Source organism: Emiliania huxleyi (assembly GCF_000372725.1).
Source record: "Emiliania huxleyi CCMP1516 unplaced genomic scaffold EMIHUscaffold_10, whole genome shotgun sequence".
Lineage (NCBI taxonomy): Eukaryota > Haptophyta > Isochrysidales > Noelaerhabdaceae > Emiliania > Emiliania huxleyi.
The window spans coordinates 21,488-39,336 of record NW_005202427.1 but is presented as its reverse complement, the minus strand read 5'-3'; the positions used below and the strand labels follow the sequence as shown (position 1 = coordinate 39,336).

General features: G+C 66.5%; 6 protein-coding genes across 6 annotated transcripts; 5 read left to right on the top strand and 1 right to left on the bottom strand.

Moving 5' to 3' along the window:
* Positions 1–1,146: 1,146 nt before the first annotated feature.
* On the top strand, positions 1,147–2,056 carry EMIHUDRAFT_448690 (NADH-ubiquinone oxidoreductase alpha subcomplex, 13; the record flags this gene model as incomplete). Its single annotated transcript, XM_005793494.1, has 4 exons — positions 1,147–1,197; positions 1,306–1,454; positions 1,528–1,599; positions 1,689–2,056. The coding sequence occupies 4 exons, from the start codon at positions 1,147–1,149 to the stop codon at positions 1,852–1,854; spliced, it is 438 nt and encodes a 145-aa protein (XP_005793551.1). The 3' UTR covers positions 1,855–2,056.
* A 1,367-nt stretch (positions 2,057–3,423) lies between these two features.
* EMIHUDRAFT_199316 (hypothetical protein) lies at positions 3,424–4,944 on the top strand (the record flags this gene model as incomplete). The annotated part of the gene is made up of 3 exons (XM_005793493.1): positions 3,424–3,786; positions 3,961–4,041; positions 4,330–4,944. 3 exons carry the CDS (start codon positions 3,424–3,426, stop codon positions 4,942–4,944), a joined length of 1,059 nt encoding a protein of 352 aa, XP_005793550.1.
* Positions 4,945–5,072: 128 nt separating this feature from the next.
* On the bottom strand, positions 5,073–5,852 carry EMIHUDRAFT_351167 (hypothetical protein). The gene is made up of 2 exons (XM_005793492.1): positions 5,504–5,852; positions 5,073–5,421 (listed from the first exon to the last, which is right to left on the bottom strand). The coding sequence occupies exons 1-2, from the start codon at positions 5,789–5,791 to the stop codon at positions 5,329–5,331; spliced, it is 381 nt and encodes a 126-aa protein (XP_005793549.1). The 5' UTR covers positions 5,792–5,852; the 3' UTR covers positions 5,073–5,328.
* Positions 5,853–8,004: 2,152 nt separating this feature from the next.
* On the top strand, positions 8,005–9,043 carry EMIHUDRAFT_199313 (hypothetical protein; the record flags this gene model as incomplete). The annotated part of the gene is made up of 2 exons (XM_005793491.1): positions 8,005–8,586; positions 8,702–9,043. The coding sequence occupies 2 exons, from the start codon at positions 8,005–8,007 to the stop codon at positions 9,041–9,043; spliced, it is 924 nt and encodes a 307-aa protein (XP_005793548.1).
* A 1,007-nt stretch (positions 9,044–10,050) lies between these two features.
* On the top strand, positions 10,051–11,439 carry EMIHUDRAFT_462021 (protein-tyrosine phosphatase). The gene is made up of 3 exons (XM_005793490.1): positions 10,051–10,579; positions 10,794–10,896; positions 10,968–11,439. Exons 1-3 carry the CDS (start codon positions 10,084–10,086, stop codon positions 11,254–11,256), a joined length of 888 nt encoding a protein of 295 aa, XP_005793547.1. The 5' UTR covers positions 10,051–10,083; the 3' UTR covers positions 11,257–11,439.
* An 807-nt stretch (positions 11,440–12,246) lies between these two features.
* On the top strand, positions 12,247–12,898 carry EMIHUDRAFT_351161 (hypothetical protein; the record flags this gene model as incomplete). Its single annotated transcript, XM_005793489.1, has 1 exon — positions 12,247–12,898. A coding segment is annotated over exon 1 (229 nt), but the record flags the coding sequence as incomplete, so codon positions are not given.
* Between the last annotated feature and the right edge of the window lie 4,951 nt (positions 12,899–17,849).

Genomic DNA, 17,849 nt, shown 5'->3' with positions numbered 1-17,849 from the left:
TTGATTGTGAGCAATCTGAAGCCATCGCTCAGGCCTCAGGAGAGGCAGGTTGATGTTATTGAATTTAACTTGAGGGCAAAAGAGAAAATAGTTGGCGATCGATGCCGAACCTCGCGCGCGCGAAGGCCGAAGCGAAAATTCCTCCGACGGCAGTTCGGTGTGGCCTCTCGGGCCATAACACCGTGGACCCGGGACGGCTCTCTCATAGGACATAGCAGCCCGGCCCCATAACAGCCATAACACCCATAACATGTTATGGGCTGCTATGCCCAGAGAGCCATAAGCCATAACCAATAACAAAACTGTGAGTGGGAGGGTGCACACGGTGGACTCCCAACTCCACTGGCGGTAGTCTCATCTCAGTCTAGCGACCTGCCTCCAGCTTCTCACTGGCCGTCTCTCGCTGCCACAGGGACACTGACAGGGGTGGAAAAAAGGAAGAAAACACAGAACCCAAGGGAGGGATGGGAGGACGGCACGCCGCCACCACACAGGGATTTTAAGGAGAGGGGTGAGGTGCACTAGCCGTCGCCCACCCTTGGGCGTCCGCCTCTTCCTATCTCTCTTCGCAGTCTCTCTCCGATTCTCGCTGCGACCTTCGTGCCACCTCGCGGTCGCCCCCTTCTCGTCGTGCTCTCCCTTGTCGCTTCTTCCTCTGTCGCGTCGCTCTCCTCTGTCTCGTTCTGCGACGCCGCCGCCGTCTGCCGGTCCCTTGTTCTCGCGGCTTCTTTCGCCTTTCGGCGCAGCTCCGCCCTCCTCGCTGCATATCCTGGCCCCTCGAGTCTATCGAGCTCTCCTCGCGCGCAAGGACGAGTCTTCTGACGCCCACTGCGATCATTTGCCACCCAGTCATATCATTGCTCAGGTCCACTCTCTCTTCGAACACTTGTGCCTTCACGGATGAAGCCGGCGCTGGGGTCCCCTTCGGGTGCATCGTGACGGCTGACAACGGTATTTCCACTGGTTCGTCCTCCTCGGAGTCGTCTTCCCCCGTTTCCCTCCGCTCGGCTCTACGTTCGGAACGTTCGGTGTGGCTCACCCTCCATGCCGTGAAACAGGCGCTTTATCCACCCTATATGAGAAGGGTGGAAGGCGGCCGGGGTCTGTTCGGTTTTTCTTCTTGCGGACTCTGCAAAGAGCGCTGCCATGCCCAGCGAGCCGCACGTTGGCTCGGGCGGCTTGACGCCGGGGGCGCCCGTGCAGGCCCCCACTCTTCCGCCCGCCGCCCACCCGCCCACCCCCAGGACCGCCCTCCCTCAAAACCTCGATCCCCGAACATGATGACAGCGAGTCGCCACGCCACAGGATGTGCCACCGCCGGGCGGCTTCAAGCCGGTACGTTACTCGCGGAACCTGCCCAAGGGAGGGCCGTCGTCGCTGGTGATCGCACTCGGCTCCGCCGCCCTCTTCACATTCGGCATGTACAAGGTCATATCCGCCAACCGGCTGCGCCGGTTCGCGCGGGCCCACTCGCGCAACGGAAATGCCCCGCTGCCGCGCGCCGAGCGCCGACCTGTGCGCCACCAGGTCATGGTTTCGCGAGGAGAAGGACATACGGCTAGCGATCCTGCCCTTTCTGACGGCGGAGTCCGACTTGCAGTGCGCAGACGCCCCCCGCGCTGTTTAGACGCCGCATGTGCGGCGCGCGTCTCCCCTCCCGCTGAGCGTCCACTCCACCCGCGCGGCAGGCAACAGCACATCAAGAGCACGCTCACCCAGAAGGAGGCGGAGCTCATGGCGAGCGTCCCTGGCTGGGAGGCGGGTGCGAGCGTCTACCACTCGCGGTACATGAAGCCGATGGAGAAGATTGGCGTTCCGCAGTCCCAGAAGAGCATCTTCGGCGCCACCTCGTGATCGCCGACCGCTCGTCTACTACTCTTATAGCGTTAGCACGGCACTCAGGGCCGGTGGATGTTGGCGGCGGGCCGCTCTGACCTCTGTCCGCTCTCGTCGTCGTGCACCCTCTCGAAAAGCGCTCGGGCTCGCGGCGCGTGACTCGCTCCCAGCACGCTTTGTTCATGACATAGTTTTTTCTTTTCATCTCTCTGGACTCTGCTCCCTACTCCCACCCACCACCCTCTCTACACGTCTCAGCTCTATCTCGAGTCTCAAAGAAAGAAAGAAAACAGCGACACCCGACACCCCAAGGCCAAGCGCCAAGGGAGGGATGAGAGGACGGCACGCCGCTACCACACAGGGATTTTAGGGGAGAAGTGTGGTGCTAGCCGTCGCCCACCCTCGGGCCTGCAGCGGGCGTCTACCTCTTTCTATCTCCCTTCGCAGTTTCTCACCAATTCTCGCAGCGACCTTCATGCCACCTCGCGTTCTTCCCGCTCTCGTCGTTCTCTCTCCTGCTGTCTCTTCCCCTGACTCATCGCTCTCCACGGCCTCGTTCGGACTCTGTCAATCTTCGCTGTGCAGGGATGCCTAGGCGTGAATTCACCGCCCTAGAAATAAATTTAAAACGCGTTTATTGCCTGTTTAGCGCCGATCTTACAGCTTATTCGAATGTCTTCTTACGTTGCTTCGTGAGCGATTCAGCCGTCATTTCCCCTCCTTTCACCCGCTCTTCCCCCGCCTTTCAGCCGCCATTCAAGCAACGTTGAAACGCGTTTCACAAACATGTTTTCCGCTCTTCGTCAACACGGTTTGCCTTGAAGTTACCGCACCGACGCTAAATTCAAGCCCCTTCAAGCCAATTTATGGATTATGGGCAGGTGGGCAGGAACACTGCTGCTGCTAAGCACCCGCACCGCCCAGTGAGTAGTGTCGCGGGCTAGGATAAGGACCATGATCTGGCTTCCACAGATCCCACATTTCATGATGAGGGAATCAATGCCGAGCAGCTCCGAGTGCTGCGAAGAGTGCAACAGCACAGCTTGCCAGGCCCTGCTTGCACGCGATGAGACGGTGGAACCCTGCTTGCACGCGATGAGCAAGGGCTCAGCCATGCGTCCTCGCCCCGCGTGCCTATGCCACGAAACGCGGAAGAAGAATTCACCCGCGGTGCGCGCGAGGGAGTTTTGTTGTCGTAGTGGCAAGACGTGCTCTCGACAGCTAAGGGCTAAGTAAGACGCGCTCATTGTTGCAATGTCATTGAGGCAGGAAAGAGCTCGCCGAGGAGTCGAGGGCTCCCGACCACGCCGGACCCAGCCAGGATAAGGCACGCTTGCCTTAAACTGCCATGAAGAGCACTAAATGTGCGATAAAAAATCTGTTGAAAGCGCCACAAAATGTGTTTGAAAAGCGGGCGAATTACATCTGAACGGAGGAAGAATCTCTCGCAAATGAACAGCGAAGGGCGCAGTGAAAAACGATAAAACAAATCTTCAAAGCGCCTTGTATTCATGGTTAGGCACCCTCGGCTGTGTTAAGTGTACGCGTCACTGCCACGACATCTACCCCCGGTCCCCTCGCAAAAACATGGCGGAGAACCTGGCTCCGGACGACGTGAACCTCGACCGGTCGAGGCCCTTCTGGTGGCGCAGGCTCACGGACTGCGATCCCATCTCGCTGGAGCCGCTGCGCCGGCTGCGTGTCGAGCCGTTTGAGCTCGCCGCGAGCGAGGAGACTTCTCACTCCTACTTCTTCGACGCGAGGCTGCTGGCCTCGTACCTGGTGAGCTCGGGCTCGTTCGCGCATCCGATCTCGAGGCGCGAGCTCACGCGCGACGACTGCGTCCGGCTCGACGCCCACCTCCGCAAGCACCGGCTCGGCAAGGCGTGCGTGGAGCACGCCTGGGAAAACAAGGAGGACTACAAGAGGCAGAATGCGGCAACGAGCCAGGTGCGCGACATCCAGGCGGAGGCGACGGAGCTGCTCCGCGCCTTCTACGCCGCCTCTGGCCACGACTCCGGCGCCCTCCGCGGCGGCGGCCGCGGCGGCCGAGGCCGAGGCTTTGGCCGCGGAGGCGGCGGCGGAGGGGAGGAGGCGGCGGCCAGGCACGACTACGTGGACGAGGAGGAGTTTGTGGAGAGCGTGCCGCTCGGCGGCGCGCAGATCTCCTCTGCCGCCGACTTCCCCTCCCTCGGCGACGCCTCCGTGCCGCCGGCGGCGGCGGCAACTCCGCTCCAGGCCTCTTGGCTCGGGCGGGGGGGCGGCGGCCTCAGTCCGGCGGCTTCGGGCGTCGACCTGGCCAACGCGGAGGCCTTCCCAAGCCTCGGCGGCGCGGGCAGGGGCGGCGGCGCGCCGCTCAGCGCCGGAGGGTGGGGCGGGCGTGGCGGCGCCGCGCTCCGTCAGCCCGCGGCGGCGCCGGCCGGCGGCGCCAGCCTCGCGGCGTTCGCGGGGGCGCAAGGTGGGCGAGAGCCGCCGGCGGTCGACTCTGCCGAGGCGTTCCCAAGCCTCGGCGGCGGCCCCGCACCGCGGCCCTCCTCGTCCGCCGCCGGCGTGGGAGGCTGGTCCCGCGCGGTCGCCTCTGCCGCGCCGGCGCCGCCTCCGACGATGGCGCAGACCGCCTTCGCGTCTGCGGAGCCGCCGCCGTCGATCGACTCGGCGGAGGCCTTCCCGACGCTCGGCGCGGCGATGCGGTCGGGCGTGCCGCCGGCGAGGCGCCTCGACAGGGACGAGCTCGTCCGCCGCAACCGCAGCCTGCAGGCAGCGCTGTCCGGCTCGCTGGCGGGCGAGGGGCGCGAGCGCGGCATGGGTCTCTTCAAGGTTGCGTCGCTCGCTTTCCAGCGCGGCGCCTCCGACGCCACCGCCTACATCGCCGCCTTCGTCCACGTCTTTGGCAACGAGGCCGCGCTGGTGCACCTGCCGGAGCTCATCGCCCTCTGCCCCGACGCGCCAAAGCAGGCCGACCTCGGCCGCGCGTTTGACGTCTTCCGCGCGGAGCGTCTAGCCGAGCGGGGCGCCGCCGTCGAGCGGAGCGCCGCAGGGGTGGGCACGTTTGGGAGGGGGGGCAGGAGCAACGGCTGGGGCCGTGGTGGACGCCGCGGAGGAGGGTGAGTGTGGGGGAAGTGAGCTGCGTGGCGGGCGGCGCGGCGACGCGGTTACGAGTCCGAGACGCGGCGCGGCGCGGCGACGCGGTTAGTCCGAGACGCGGCGCGGCGCACAGGTTGTGTATCGGGCACCCGAACTACCGCACTGCCTCGTCTTAGAACAGCTCTCGCACTCGCTACTCTCATTACCGAAAAAAGCGCGCCCGCCCACACACCCTGCGCCTGGGCGCGCCCCGAGAGCGCGCCCCGAGAGACCGCGCGGTCGAGGCGATATCGCGGCGCCTGCTGTGGTGCCGCGAGATACAGTCCATACAGCATCCGCCCGGCCGTCGCGCGCACCACCCACTCCGGCGCTCTGGGTGACGGGGGCGCAAACTCCCCAGGGCGCGGCTCAGCCCCAACCGTCGCTTTGCTTCTCGCCGAACAATGCGGCAGAAGCGCCGGTGGCGAGCAGCAGCACAAAGCCCGAGAGGTTGAAGAAGACCTGTCGCGGTCGTGGGCATGTCAGGGCCATTGGGAGGCGGTGATGTGGCTGTGAGTCGGGAGATGAGAGGCGCGGCACTCACAGAACCCGACTCGATGACGTCGACGTGCCACATGACGATCGGCACACCGATCACCAGCGTGACGAGCGACGCGAGTAGGAAGATCGCCCAGTGGAACCCCGTCGGCGCCGAGTCGAAGAGTGACTCGCTCTGCCGCGCGAGCGCCGCCAGCGGCAGCAGCATAAGTGCATAGAGGAGGAGGCTCATCAGCGGCCACCAGTTATTGTACATCGCGCACGCGAGGATGTGCATGAAGATGGCGAGGCTCAGTAGCCCCGCTGGGACCAGGAGGCCGACGAGGTTGGACATGGTGGCCGGCGTTCCACTCGCGGGCGCCCTGGCGAGTAGAGGCCCCGCCAACGAAGGGTACCGGAGAGAGCGGGGGGGGCGCCTGGGAAATTTAGTGCGTGTGAAGGTTCCGCGTTGGGGACACCCAAAGCGCAGAACCAACCCTCGGAGACCCGTGTCGGGTGAGAGCGTACGTTATGCTCGTGTCTGGTGTTTACTAGCTCCGAGTAGAGGGGGCGTTCCGCCGCTAGGGGACACCCAAAGCGCAGAACCAACCCTTTAGGCTGAACAAGCTTTTCCTCTCGTCGCACCCCGTCTCTTTTCCTTTCCTTTTTTCTCTACAGCACCCTCTCTTTTCCTCTCTATTTTCCCGGGAAAACTCCGGGGAACCCATCAAATTTTCCGGGCTCTGAGCCGAGTCTGAGGCTGGTTTGGGCCCAAAATCAGCCAAATCGGCAAAATACCGGGTATTTTGCGGGTATACCTGGAAAACCCCAGGTATACCTGGAAAATACCCTGCGACCGCCTGGGTATCGTGCCGATTTCCTCAATTTTGCGTCAGATTTTGCCCCAGACCAGCCAGCTCTCAGACTCAGGGAAACTCGCGAGTTTCCAGAATGGAGCACCAAACACCCTCTGTTTTCCCTGGAAATTTCCGGAAACGCAAAGACCAAAGTGCTGGGGAACCTCTGTTTTCCTTTTTGTTTGCCGGAAAAGCTTGTGCAGGCCAACCAACCCTCGGAGACCCGTGTTTACTTTATGGCCCTTTCCCTGCGAACGCGAACCCCCGGGGCTAGGGCTCTCTAGCCCGTAACCCGACACCGATCATCCGGCTCGCTGGGTGCGCTTCTTAGCTCCCCGGCCCTGGATGTGAGGTTGATAACTGCACTCCAAGTGCTCCAAGTGAAGGCTTCGCCCAGCACCACTCGCAACAGCTCTCGCGCGCCGCCGTCTGTGGCGACGCGCAAAACATCAACAACGCTGCTCGCAACATGCGTGTCGCGCACTCATTCATGACCGGTCTCAATGTCCCACCCCCTGCGCGCGGGCCTTCTCTAGGCCCGTGGGTAGTCTCACCCCATCCCCAGGGCTTGGGCTAGAGCAGGTTTTCCGGAAAACAAAAAGGAAAACAGAGGGTCCCCAGCACTTTGCGTTTCCGGAAATTTCCAGGGAAAACAGAGGGTGTTTGGTGCTCCATTCTGGAAAGTCGCGAGTTTCCCTGAGTCTGAGAGCTGGTCTGGGGCAAAATCTGAGGCAAAATTGAGGAAATCGACAAAATACCCAGGCGGTCGCAGGGTAAGTTCCAGGTATACACGGGTTCTCCGCAAAATTCCCGGCATTTTGCCGATTTGGCCTAAAATTTGGCTGATTTTGGGCCCAAACCACGTGCCTCGCCGGCCGGCGATATTGCTAGAGGCGGAGTTGTCTGCTCTAGTCTCACATGTTACTTCCTGTCGTCTGTTGTTTGTTGTGCCCTTGTTTGTTCTCTTGGCACCTTGCTCCTTGGAGTGCTGGGGGGGGCGACAGGGAGGATGTGGCCTTGAGTTATGTGTACGCCAACTCAGGGTGTGTGGCAGCCAGCTGGCTGTGTGTCTTGTGAGCCTGTTTGTGTCTGTGTGTCGCTCGTGCGTGTCGTCATCATCTGTCTAGCGTCCACCCATACCGCGTTGGTGTCCAGTCCGAGCCTGGCTGTTCTTCACCTTTCTACCTACCTACCTGCTACCTGCGGCCGAAGGGTAATTTCCAGGTATACACGGGTTCTGCGCAAAATTCCCGGCATTTTGCCGATTTGGCGGCCTAAATTTTGGCTGATTTTGGGCCCAAACCAGTCTCAGACTCGGCTCGGCGCCCAAAATTTGACGATTTCCACGGACGGAGTTTTCCGAAAATATAGAAGAAAAGAGAGAGCAAAAGAAAAGTGCGAGAGGCAAACCTGCTACAGCCCAACCACAGACAATCGCAGAGCGAGAAAAAAGAAACAAATACGGGCCAGAACGGAGGCTGGGCGCTGTATTGCAATTTCTCGCATTTACTTGATATCCCGGCGCGTCCCGATAAACCCGCCCAGAAACAGAAAGAAGTCTTTCTTTCTTTCTGGTCCCCCCCCCTGCCTTCCTTTCAGCTTTCTGGAGAGCGATCTCGCACACAAAAGCTTTTGCAAAAATACCATTGGGTTTGTACTATTAACAACGAAGGCGCTCTCAAAAAAAGAATCCCATCTGATCAATCGTGTAATGCGTGCTGCTGAGGAGGACGCCGCCGCGTCTCCATTCGCCCGCCTCCCTGACGCTCTTGTTGCGCTCGTCCTCTCCCACCTCTCCGACGTCGCCTCGATCGGTCGCGCGCTCACCGTCTCGCGCGGCTTTGCAGCGGCCGGCACAGCCGATGCCCGCCTCGTCTGGGCTCGCGCCGCGGCGGCGCTGCAGTGGCGGCTTCGGCGGCGAGAGAGCGAGACGGGCCGCGAGCTGTGTGTACGCGCGAACGCGCGCAGGCAGCGCATCGCAGTCTTTGGCGGAAGCTGCGATGGCAGTCCTCTTTACACGCACGACATGTACGACGTGGCTCCGCAGGAGTGGCTGCCCTCCCCTTTCTTGTTCACCACGTACCCCAGAGATGCCTCGGCGCTGGCGAGCGACGGCGCCACCGTGGCCCTGCTCGGAGGCTGGGGAGGCACGCGGGCGGTGCGGGCGGTGGAGGCGGCCTCGCTCACGGAAGAGGCTCGCTCGTGGAAGAGGCTGACGCCGCTCCCCCGCCGGCTCTGCTTTGGCGCGGCGCAGATGGACGCCTCGGGCCGGCTCTGGTTTGCGGGCGGAGGCGTCGAGAGCTCTGCCGCCGCCGGATCGCTCCCGTGCCCACGGCCACACACCCACGCTGGCGTGCTGGCCGCGTATAGGCTCCTCAATCTACCGGGGCGCGCGCTGCCACGGCGAGGTGCTGCACCTCGACGGCGGGGCGTGGCGCGAGGCGGGCGAGCTCGTGTCGCCGCGGTGTGGCCTCGCCGTCGCCGCCGACGCGCGCTCCTCCTCCTTCTTCGCACTCGGCGGGTATGCAGGAGGCACGCGCTACCTCTCCACCGCCGAGGCCTTCGACACGGCGACCGGCAAGAGCACGCCGATCCCGAGCATGGGGGTTGCGCGCTCTGGCCCGGGCGCCGCCGTCGGGCCCGACGGAGCCCTGTACGTCGTGGGCGGCTCGTCGGACGGCTGTGTCTCACTGAGATCGGCGCAGACGACGCCGCGGCGCGAGCCCGCTGCGAATGCTGCGCCTGATTAGATCATTCCGAGCGCTATAGGCCGAGCGCTACGACCCGCGCGAAGGGCGGTGGGAGCCCCTCCCGCCACTGCCCACCGCACGCGGGTACTTGGGCGCGACGTTCGCGCTCGACGGCCGCTTGTACGCCGCGGGCGGCGCGGAGTGGCCCGGCGGAGGGGGCGGAGAGGAGGAGGAGGAGGAGGAGGGGGCGAGCGACGCATTTGAGGCGTTTTGCCCGCGCACCGGCCGGTGGGAACGTCTCCCGCCGCTGCCTGCCGGTCGCGCGAATCTGGCGGTCGCGGTTGTGTTCTCGTGAAGGTGAGAGGTGTGGGACTGGCAGCCTTCGGTCGTAAATTCTTTTTCCCTTTAGCGATCGACTGCGAGCTCTGTCTGGTATAGCCCCAGCCGACTCCGCGCTCTCGAGGGATCTCGAGTGGCGGAGCTCCCTGCTGCTCGGTACGAACTCTGTTCACACCGTGCAGCTGCGAGTCGCTGGATTCGACACTTCAGCTTGGTATAGTATCATTGTATGCTTCTCGAGGGGGTATCAAGGTATGCTCTAGGCCTCTGTGGGGACTTATCTCGGCTGGGTATCAAGGTATCATCGGCGGCCGCGCAGCGAAGCGACAATTCACACCTCGCACCGAGGACCAAGCCCTCCCGCACGGTCCGCCCCGGTATCATTCAAACTCTTTGCGCTTCCGCCGTACCCGCGCGCCACGCGCCCACCAGCTGTTGCGCGCGCAATGCGCCCTCCTCGCCCAGCGCATTGCTTAGTGGTGCGCTCGCCTCCCTCCTGCGCGACGCTCATTCGAGCGCGTTGTCTGTCTTGGCGCGCGCGCAGCGCGCGAAGAGGTGTGAAGAGGGGGGTCGTGTCCGGTGTGAAGGGTAACCCACCAGGGTATCAGCCTATCCTCTAGGGGCCCAATGCGGGTCCTCTCAAGAGGGTATCAGGGTATAGCCCTGGGGTATGATCTTGCATACAATGATACTATACCAAGCTGAAGTGTCGAATCCTGCGGCTATAGCAGCTGCGAGCTCAAGACAAGCGTGGCGTTCGTATGCCGTCCCTCGCCGATCACCTCGCCTCCCTACTGCGCCTACTGTGGAAGGTGCTCATGGCTCCGCTCTGGTTCTTCGATCGCGTCGACAAGGAGAAGGCGGTCCTCGCGGTGCCGCCAGCAGTGCGCCGACGCATGCTCAAGCTCATGTTCGGGCCGACGCTCGCGTGGACGATGCTGCTGCACCGCGCGATGCCCGACCAGCGCCGCTGGTACGACCGTGTGGATGAGCGGCTCATCCTGGGCGCGCTGCCGCTCGAGAAGTCGCTCGAGAGCCTGGCGCGTGTCGAGCGCGTCTCGGGTGTCCTCAACATGTGCGACGAGTTTGACGGCCACGCGAGCTACGGCCGGCTCGGAATCACGCAGCTGAGGCTTCCGACGATGGACTACTGCTCGCCCTCCGCGCAGCAGGTGGAGAACGGCCTCGACTTCATCCGCAAGCAGCCCCCGGGAGGGACGGTGTACTGCCACTGCAAGGCGGGCCGTGGCCGTGCAGGCGCGCCCGTCCGCGCGGCCACCCGGACGCCTGGCGTTGCCGACCCGGCCCTCGCCGTCCCACCCGGACCCTGCCCCGCGCCCGTCCCCGGCCCGCCGCCGCTGTCTTGCAATCGTCTCCTGCCGCCGCCTCTCCCTCTCCCTCTCGCTCAACGGCCTACGCCCGCCCAGGCCCGCCACCCACGCCGCCGACGCACCGCCCCTCCATCGCGCAGGGACCATGGCCATGGCCTACCTCATCACCGAGAAGGGGATGACGCCGGCACAGGCGCAGGCGGAGCTACGGCGCATCCGGCCGCACGTCTCGCCGCGGCTCTGGCGCCGCCCGCTGCTCGAGAGGCGCCGGCCAATGGCGTGTCCCGTGACACGTGCTGCGACGTGCCGCGTAGGTCGCGTCCCACTGTGCGCGAGATGTACCGTCGAGCCACCTACCGGCGCATGCAGCCGCAAGAAGGGCAAATGCAGCAGCCGCAGCAGCAAGCGCCGCCACAACAGCAGGCGCCGCCGCAGCAGGCGCCGCTAGCGCAGCAGCAAGCGCCGCCGCCGCAGCCGATGACGGCGGGCGGGCAGTGGACCGGGGCGGCGGGCGGCGGTGATGGCGCAGCGGCGGCGGCTGGCGGCGCGCCTCAGCCGCCCCAGCCGGCGGGCGGCTTGTGGCCGGGGGGCGGCGAGAACTAGGCGCGGCCTTCGCGAGTGTGCGGTGTACGCGCGGCCGAAGCAGTGGGTGGCTGTTAGTCACGTCAGAGAGGACACACAGGGCATCTCACACTCTCGCCGTGTTTTCGTAGCTCCGCTTCCTCTCTCGCGCCGCGCCGACGGCCGCGGTGAGGGTGTAGAGAGGCGAGCGATTTGCTTTTTGTGAGACGCGGCTGTGAGACATCGTCTTCCTCTTTGGGCCAGGTACCAATTTTGTCGAATTTATTTCAAAATCTGCAGGCGCGGAGCGCCTGCGAAAATTTTGAAGAAATTTGCAGTCGGGCCTGATTTTCATCAAGATCTTTCAAATTTGCGGTGTGGAGTTGGGGGGTGTGGGTTAGGTTAGGCGGTTATTAGGGTTAGAGGGTTAGGGTTAGGGTTAGGGTTAGGGTTAGGGTTAGGGTCAGGGTCTGGTTGTGTCTGTATATGCCAGCGTTGCAGGGTTCTGCGCTGGGATCTGGCCCCACCACAGCGCCGACGACTAGAAAGTAATATATCTTTACTTCCAAAACCCGGACGTGCCTCCACCGGCACGCCGCTTCCGACAGGGCGATGGAAGGTTCGACGCACCCCCGGACTGGGCGGAGAGGTCCCAGGGCACGCTCCTGGGCTGTCCGCCCCGCCCCCACTTGCCCTGACTGCACAGGATTGCGTGCCCCGACGAACGGCGACACATAGCGGGGGACACTGCGCCGGGGGGTATGCCTAACTTTGGTGCTTTGTGTGGGTCGCGTTCCCTTGGTAGCTGTGTGGTTGAAGCCCTCGTGCCGCTGGCTTGCCCCTTCCAGCGGCTGGCCCCTCGAGACTGTCGGTGCTTGGCGGGAGGAGGGGAAGAGGGAGGCCCGGTGGGAGGAGAGGGAGAGGGAGGCCGGGTGGGAGGGGAGGGAGAGGGAGGCCGTCTTGGGCTCTTCTCCTCCCCCCTCCCTGGGCTCTTCTCCTCTCCCCACCCTGGGCTCTTCTCCCCTCCTCCCTGGTACTCTCGGCCTGATTACCGGAGCGACTGCCGGAGCAGACGCTGGGGGGACACTCGCGCCCGGAGGCGGTACGCACGACCCGGAGGCGTGGGGATGGGGGGGGGCCGCGCCGCCGCCGCCGTGCCGCCTTCTCCCGCTTTGACCTCCCCCAGCTGCTTCTCCTCAAATCAACCTGTGAGCTTGCGAGGCGGCGGGGGTGGGAGTGCTCTCGGGCGGCGTGTGCGAGCGCGCGTGGCGCGAGATCTCTTTCGCGAGGGCACGGTGGGTCGGGTGAGTATCTCGCGCGCTCGCACTATTTCACGTTATATCAAGCACTGCCTTTGATGCCTTTGCAAGAACCGCCAGCGGCGGTGGTCGAACCGGTTCGCGGTTCGAGCCGGGACCTTTTGGCTCCCGGTTCGGAACTCGCTTGGAGGGTTGCTTCGCTCTCGCGGAGCGAGCGCGGGCGCGTGGGTGCGTGTGCGCGTGCGCTGCTGCAAGGCGAGGCGAGGCGAGGCGCGGGGCGGCGCGGCGCGGCGAGGCGGGCGGCGGCGGCGCGCGGTCGTTCTTTTTGCCCGGGTGAGGCGTGGCTTGCGCGCCGCGCGGTGATGACGCAGCACGCTGAAAAGTCCTTGGTGAGCCACCGCGGTGGCAGCGAGCCAAAGCAAGCCACCTGCCGCATGACGGGTTGACCGACGGCGTCGGATGCAATCCAGCGCCGACGACTAAGACTCAGCCCCACACGCTGACCTACGGCTTTAGGGTTAGGGTTAGGGTTAGGGTTAGGGTTAGGGTTAGTCTTCTTGTGTTTGTATGCCAGCGTTGCAGAGTTCTGCGCTGGGATCTGGCCCCAGCGCCGACGAGTAAGACTCAGCACCGCACGCTGACCCCACCAAATGCCGCCTCAGGGCGCCAGGCCGCCAGCCACTTCTTACACGCGGCCGGCGCCCTCTCGCGGCAAAAGGGTCGAGCGAGCGGGCAGAGTCGCGATGTCTGCGCACCCGCGTGCCGATGGGCGGCACACGCAACCGAGAGAGGCCCTGTCGCGCCGCCAGTAGCGTTCCGCACTCCCCACGCCACCAATTGCCGCCTCAGGGCGCCAGCCACCTCTTACACGCGGCCGGCGCCCTCTCGCGGCAAAAGGGTCGAGCGAGCGGGCAGAGTCGCGATGTCTGCGCACCCGCGTGCCGCGATGGGCGGCACACGCAACCGAGAGAGGCCCTGTCGCGCCGCCAGTAGCGTTCTCCGCACTCCCGACGCCACCAATTGCCGCCTCAGGGCGCCAGCCACTTCTTACACGCGGCCGGCGCCCTCTCGCGGCAAAAGGGTCGAGCGAGCGGGCAGAGTCGCGATGTCTGCGCACCCGCGTGCCGATGGGCGGCACACGCAACCGAGAGAGGGCCTGTCGCGCCGCCAGTAGCGTTCCGCACTCCCCACGCCACCAATTGCCGCCTCAGGGCGCCAGCCACCTCTTACACGCGGCCGGCGCCCTCTCGCGGCAAAAGGGTCGAGCGAGCGGGCAGAGTCGCGATGTCTGCGCACCCGCGTGCCGATGGGCGGCACACGCAACCGAGAGAGGCCCTGTCGCGCCGCCAGTAGCGTTCCGCACTCCCCACGCCACCAATTGCCGCCTCAGGGCGCCAGCCACCTCTTACACGCGGCCGGCGCCCTCTCGCGGCAAAAGGGTCGAGCGAGCGGGCAGAGTCGCGATGTCTGCGCACCCGCGTGCCGATGGGCGGCACACGCAACCGAGAGAGGCCCTGTCGCGCCGCCAGTAGCGTTCCGCACTCCCCACGCCACCAATTGCCGCCTCAGGGCGCCAGCCACCTCTTACACGCGGCCGGCGCCCTCTCGCGGCAAAAGGGTCGAGCGAGCGGGCAGAGTCGCGATGTCCCTGCGCACCTGGGTGTTCGCCGCCTATATGCTCTATCCTGTGCCAAGACGGACACATTTTGACAATCAAAATCTACCTCAAAATTTGCGGCCGCCCCTCGAAATTTGCTGATCAAAATTTGCGGTGGCCCGGATCGAAACCTGTACTTTGGCCAACGTTCCCTCTATCCTCTTCGAGCACCGAGCACGCAGCACGTTCCACGTTGCGCGAAGGCGCGAGTTTGGCAGGCGGAGGCCGGAGCCGCAGCCGGGACCGGCGGGAGCCGGAGGTGGCAGCAGCAGCACGCGCGTGTGGCGGGCGGCGGCAGAGCACAGGGGTCAGGGCGCGAGACCCCCCGGTCCCCGCGCGACACTCCAGCGTCCAGGATTCCCGGGAAGCCGCGGAATCTGGTCTCCGCCACGACCCAGCGGTGTGCTATTTTTCGCTCAAATTGAGGACAGTTGCGTGGCCAGCGTCACAGACGCAAGGGCGACGAAGTGCGCGCGCAGAACTCGGCGCCGGTCAAATGACAGAGCTAGGACAGCTGCCGCTGCCGCGCCCGCGCCCTCGGCGGCGGCTGCAGAGCGCCACCGCGCGAGCATAGCCGCCAATCGCAAGCCGCGCTCACGCTCCGCCATGGAGCGGCGCGCGGCGCGAGCCGACGCGGCGCCGGACCAGTAGCGGAGCACCCGGCGCAAGCGGTGCCCCGCAGCGAGCCACCGCAGCATGACGGCGGACGCCGTGTAGCCACCCCACGCGCTCAACACGCGCTGCGCCAGCCGGCGGCGAGCAGCCCGCCTGCGAGCCAAGGCACACATCTCCAGACTGTTCACAATCGGGGGGGGGGGGGGGGGGCATGCTCCGCCTGTGGCCGTCGAGCGCGATCAAGTTGCGCCTCGCGCGTCGTATCGCACCTCGGGCCGCCACGGCCGCCGCGGCGTGCGACCGCAAGGCGCCGAACGCTGTGCGGCAACTCGTGCCCCGCAGCTGCAGCGCGGCGTCCCCCTCGCGCCGCCCCAACAGGGCCTCGCGCCACACCTCGGCGCGGCGGCGGGACACCGCCGCGCGCAAGCGCATCCATGCGCCATAGAGCGCGCACCTGCCAAGTACGTCACACGCGTAAGCAATCCTTAGTCACGCTCCCCCCACTAGGCCGCGAACACGCACTGCGTGGCCGCGAACACGCTCCGGTGCGCGTGGTAGGCGAAGCGCCGCCACCTCTCGAGGGACGCGGCGACGCACGCGGCAACCCGCCGCTGGGCCAGCGCCCAAGTGACGCGCCGCTGGCGGTGGAGCTGCAGTGTATGCACGGCCCTCCGCACGGCGGCCTCGCAGCGCGCGGTGGCAAGCTCGCCCGAGAGCCGCACGTGCTCGACCGAAGCTGCGGCGCGGCGTTCCGCCCGCCGGAGAGCGCCGAACGCCTCGGCAGCGTGGCGGCGGCGCAACGCGGCGTCGTGTCGCTGCGCGGCGAGACTGCGGCGGCGCGACTGGGCGAGCTGCGCGAGCAGCGCGCGGTAGCACTGCAAGAGCAGCCTACAGTGCCGCAAGCACGCGCGTCCAGCAACGGTCCAGCGGCAGGAGAGCGCGCGGGAGTGCACAGCGACCTCCGTCGGCGGTGGTCGGTGGCAGCGCGGTTGCCCGCGAAGTCAACGGCAGTACGATGCGCGACTCCTCGCCACGCCAGCAGAGCCCGCATTTGCCTCCGCCGCGCCAGCTGGGCTCGCCCGAACGCCTACTCACGGGACCTCCGCACGGTCGGGTGCAACGGCGCAGAGGGAGCGGAACCCCCTTGAGTCGCCGAGCCAAAGCGTCGGCCGTGGAGCGCGAGGCGGAAGCGACGGCGCGCCACGCCGCGAGCGAGCGGCGCCGCCGCGCCAATTCTCCAAGCCCGACTGCAGCCACGGCGCGCCGCCCAAAAACAGCTTCAGACTGGCCGCGCCGGACAGCGCCGCGCAGCGTCGCCGCCCGCCGCCGCACAGCAGCGCCCGCCTGCCGGCGGCGGGTGGCGGCGGCTGCGGCGGCGACCCCACACCAGCGGCAGAACCAGCCTCGCCTTGCATGCAACGCCGCCGCGTCGCCGCGCCGCGCCGCCTCGCCCCTTCGCCCCGCCTCGCCACGCCACGCATCGACGGCGCGTGCGATGAGTCCGGACGCACGGCGCGCGGAGAGAAGCTCGATGCTACCCCTCCGCGCCAATGCGTGCCCGGTCGCACGCCGCCATGTGGCCAGCGCGCCGCCGCTGGCAGCCGCCGCGTGGTGTGCGCGCGCAACGGACGCGCTGTGCGCCTCGGCGGCGCAATCCACCCAATAGCGCAAAGCGCGCGCCTACAGCAGCCACGCCACGCGCAGGTCGCCTGGAGGAGGGTTGAAGGCGCGGAGGCGTAGTGCGAGGGAGCTCCTTGAGCTTGTGCGCCCTGCAAGCCATTAAGTGCGCCACTAGAGACTCGACCTCCGCAGAGCGCTGCTGCCGCCGCCTGGACGCGTCGTAAGCCTCCCGAAGCCGCCCACTCTCCCTCGCCCCACGCACCCTCCGCCCGCGCACTCCCGCTCCCTCCTCCCCCGCCGCCCTCGCGGCACCGAACCACAGCGCAAATGCGGTCGCGAGGCGCGCGCCGCGCGCGTGCGACCGCGCCCGCCTCGCCCGGTGCTGCGACCGCCGGTGGTTGGCTGCCAGCCCCCGCCAAGCCGCAAGGGACGCGAGCGCCTGAGGCAGACGTCTCACGGACAGGTCAGGGGCACGTCTCCTCCTCTGCCAAGCCACAGGAGAGCGGCAGGCCGTGGCGAAGGCGAGCCGAGCCCGACTCTGGTGCACAGCGCGCAGCATCGCCGTGTGAGCGGCCCACGAGGCCAGCGCATCGGCGCACCGGCGCGTCGGCAAACGGCGCGCCGCGACGGCTGCGGCGCGAGAGAGCGCCTCGAGGCGGATCGCACCGGTCCGCCAGAATGCCAGGGCCGCGGCGGAGTCGGCGCGGCGCCGCGTTCGCAGCAGGAGGGCAGCTGACCTCGACTCGGCTGCGCGCGCCGTCCAGAGAGCCCAGACCGGCCGGGCCGCCGACACCGCCCGCCGCCTCCGGGCAGAGCCCAGCTTCCTGGCCACCTCCGCCGCCGCCGCCTCCTCCGCCGCCCAGCTTTGGAAGGCGGCTCTGCTCCGGGCGCGACGAGCGTGCGCCTCGCCTCGAGCCGCAGACAGCGAGGCGGCGAGTCGCAGCTGTGCGGCCTCCCTCCACGCCGCGAGGGCACGCCGCTGCTGCGCGCGACTCGCCCGCAGCTGCGCGCTCGCCGCCCGGGCGGCCAACTCGGCGGCGGCGCGCCAGACGGTGACAGCGACGCGGCGCCGGCGCGCGTGGAGCGCCCGCCTAAATTCGCCGAGGTTCGCCGAGATGTGTCCAGAGTTGTCGAGGTGGAGCCGAGGTGGCTCGGAGGTGGCTCGGAGGTGGCTCGGAGGTTGGTCGCCTGAGCACGCGCCACGCGGCGGCCACCTCGCGGCGGGCGGCGGCGTGCTCGCTCCAGCGGCGCAAGCCTCGCATGCGCAGTCTGCGAGTGCGTGCGGCGCCCAGGGTGGTGAGGATAGTGCCGGGGGCGGGGAGGGTGGCGGGGAGGGTGGGAGGGGGTGGGAGAGGGTGGGAGAGGGTGGGGGGGGGCTAGGCGGAGTGCACCGGTGCTCGAGGTGGCGGATGGCGGGCCGCAGCAGCCCTCGCCGCAAGGCTCGCGCGGTCGCGTGTGCACGAGCCAGCGCGAGGCACGCGGCG

What these genes read in the sequence shown, in the direction of transcription:
- EMIHUDRAFT_351167 (XM_005793492.1), bottom strand. Translation starts at nt 5,791, where the DNA reads ATGTCCAACCTCGTCGGCCTCCTGGTCCCAGCGGGGCTACTGAGCCTC. An exon ending in ACGTCATCGAGTCGGGTTCT is followed by an intron (nt 5,422 to 5,503) that starts GTGAGTGCCGCG and finishes CGACCGCGACAG; the next exon opens with GTCTTCTTCAACCTCTCGGG.
- EMIHUDRAFT_462021 (XM_005793490.1), top strand. Translation starts at nt 10,084, where the DNA reads ATGCCGTCCCTCGCCGATCACCTCGCCTCCCTACTGCGCCTACTGTGG. An exon ending in GGCGGGCCGTGGCCGTGCAG is followed by an intron (nt 10,580 to 10,793) that starts GCGCGCCCGTCC and finishes TCCATCGCGCAG; the next exon opens with GGACCATGGCCATGGCCTAC. An exon ending in CACGTCTCGCCGCGGCTCTG is followed by an intron (nt 10,897 to 10,967) that starts GCGCCGCCCGCT and finishes CGTGCCGCGTAG; the next exon opens with GTCGCGTCCCACTGTGCGCG.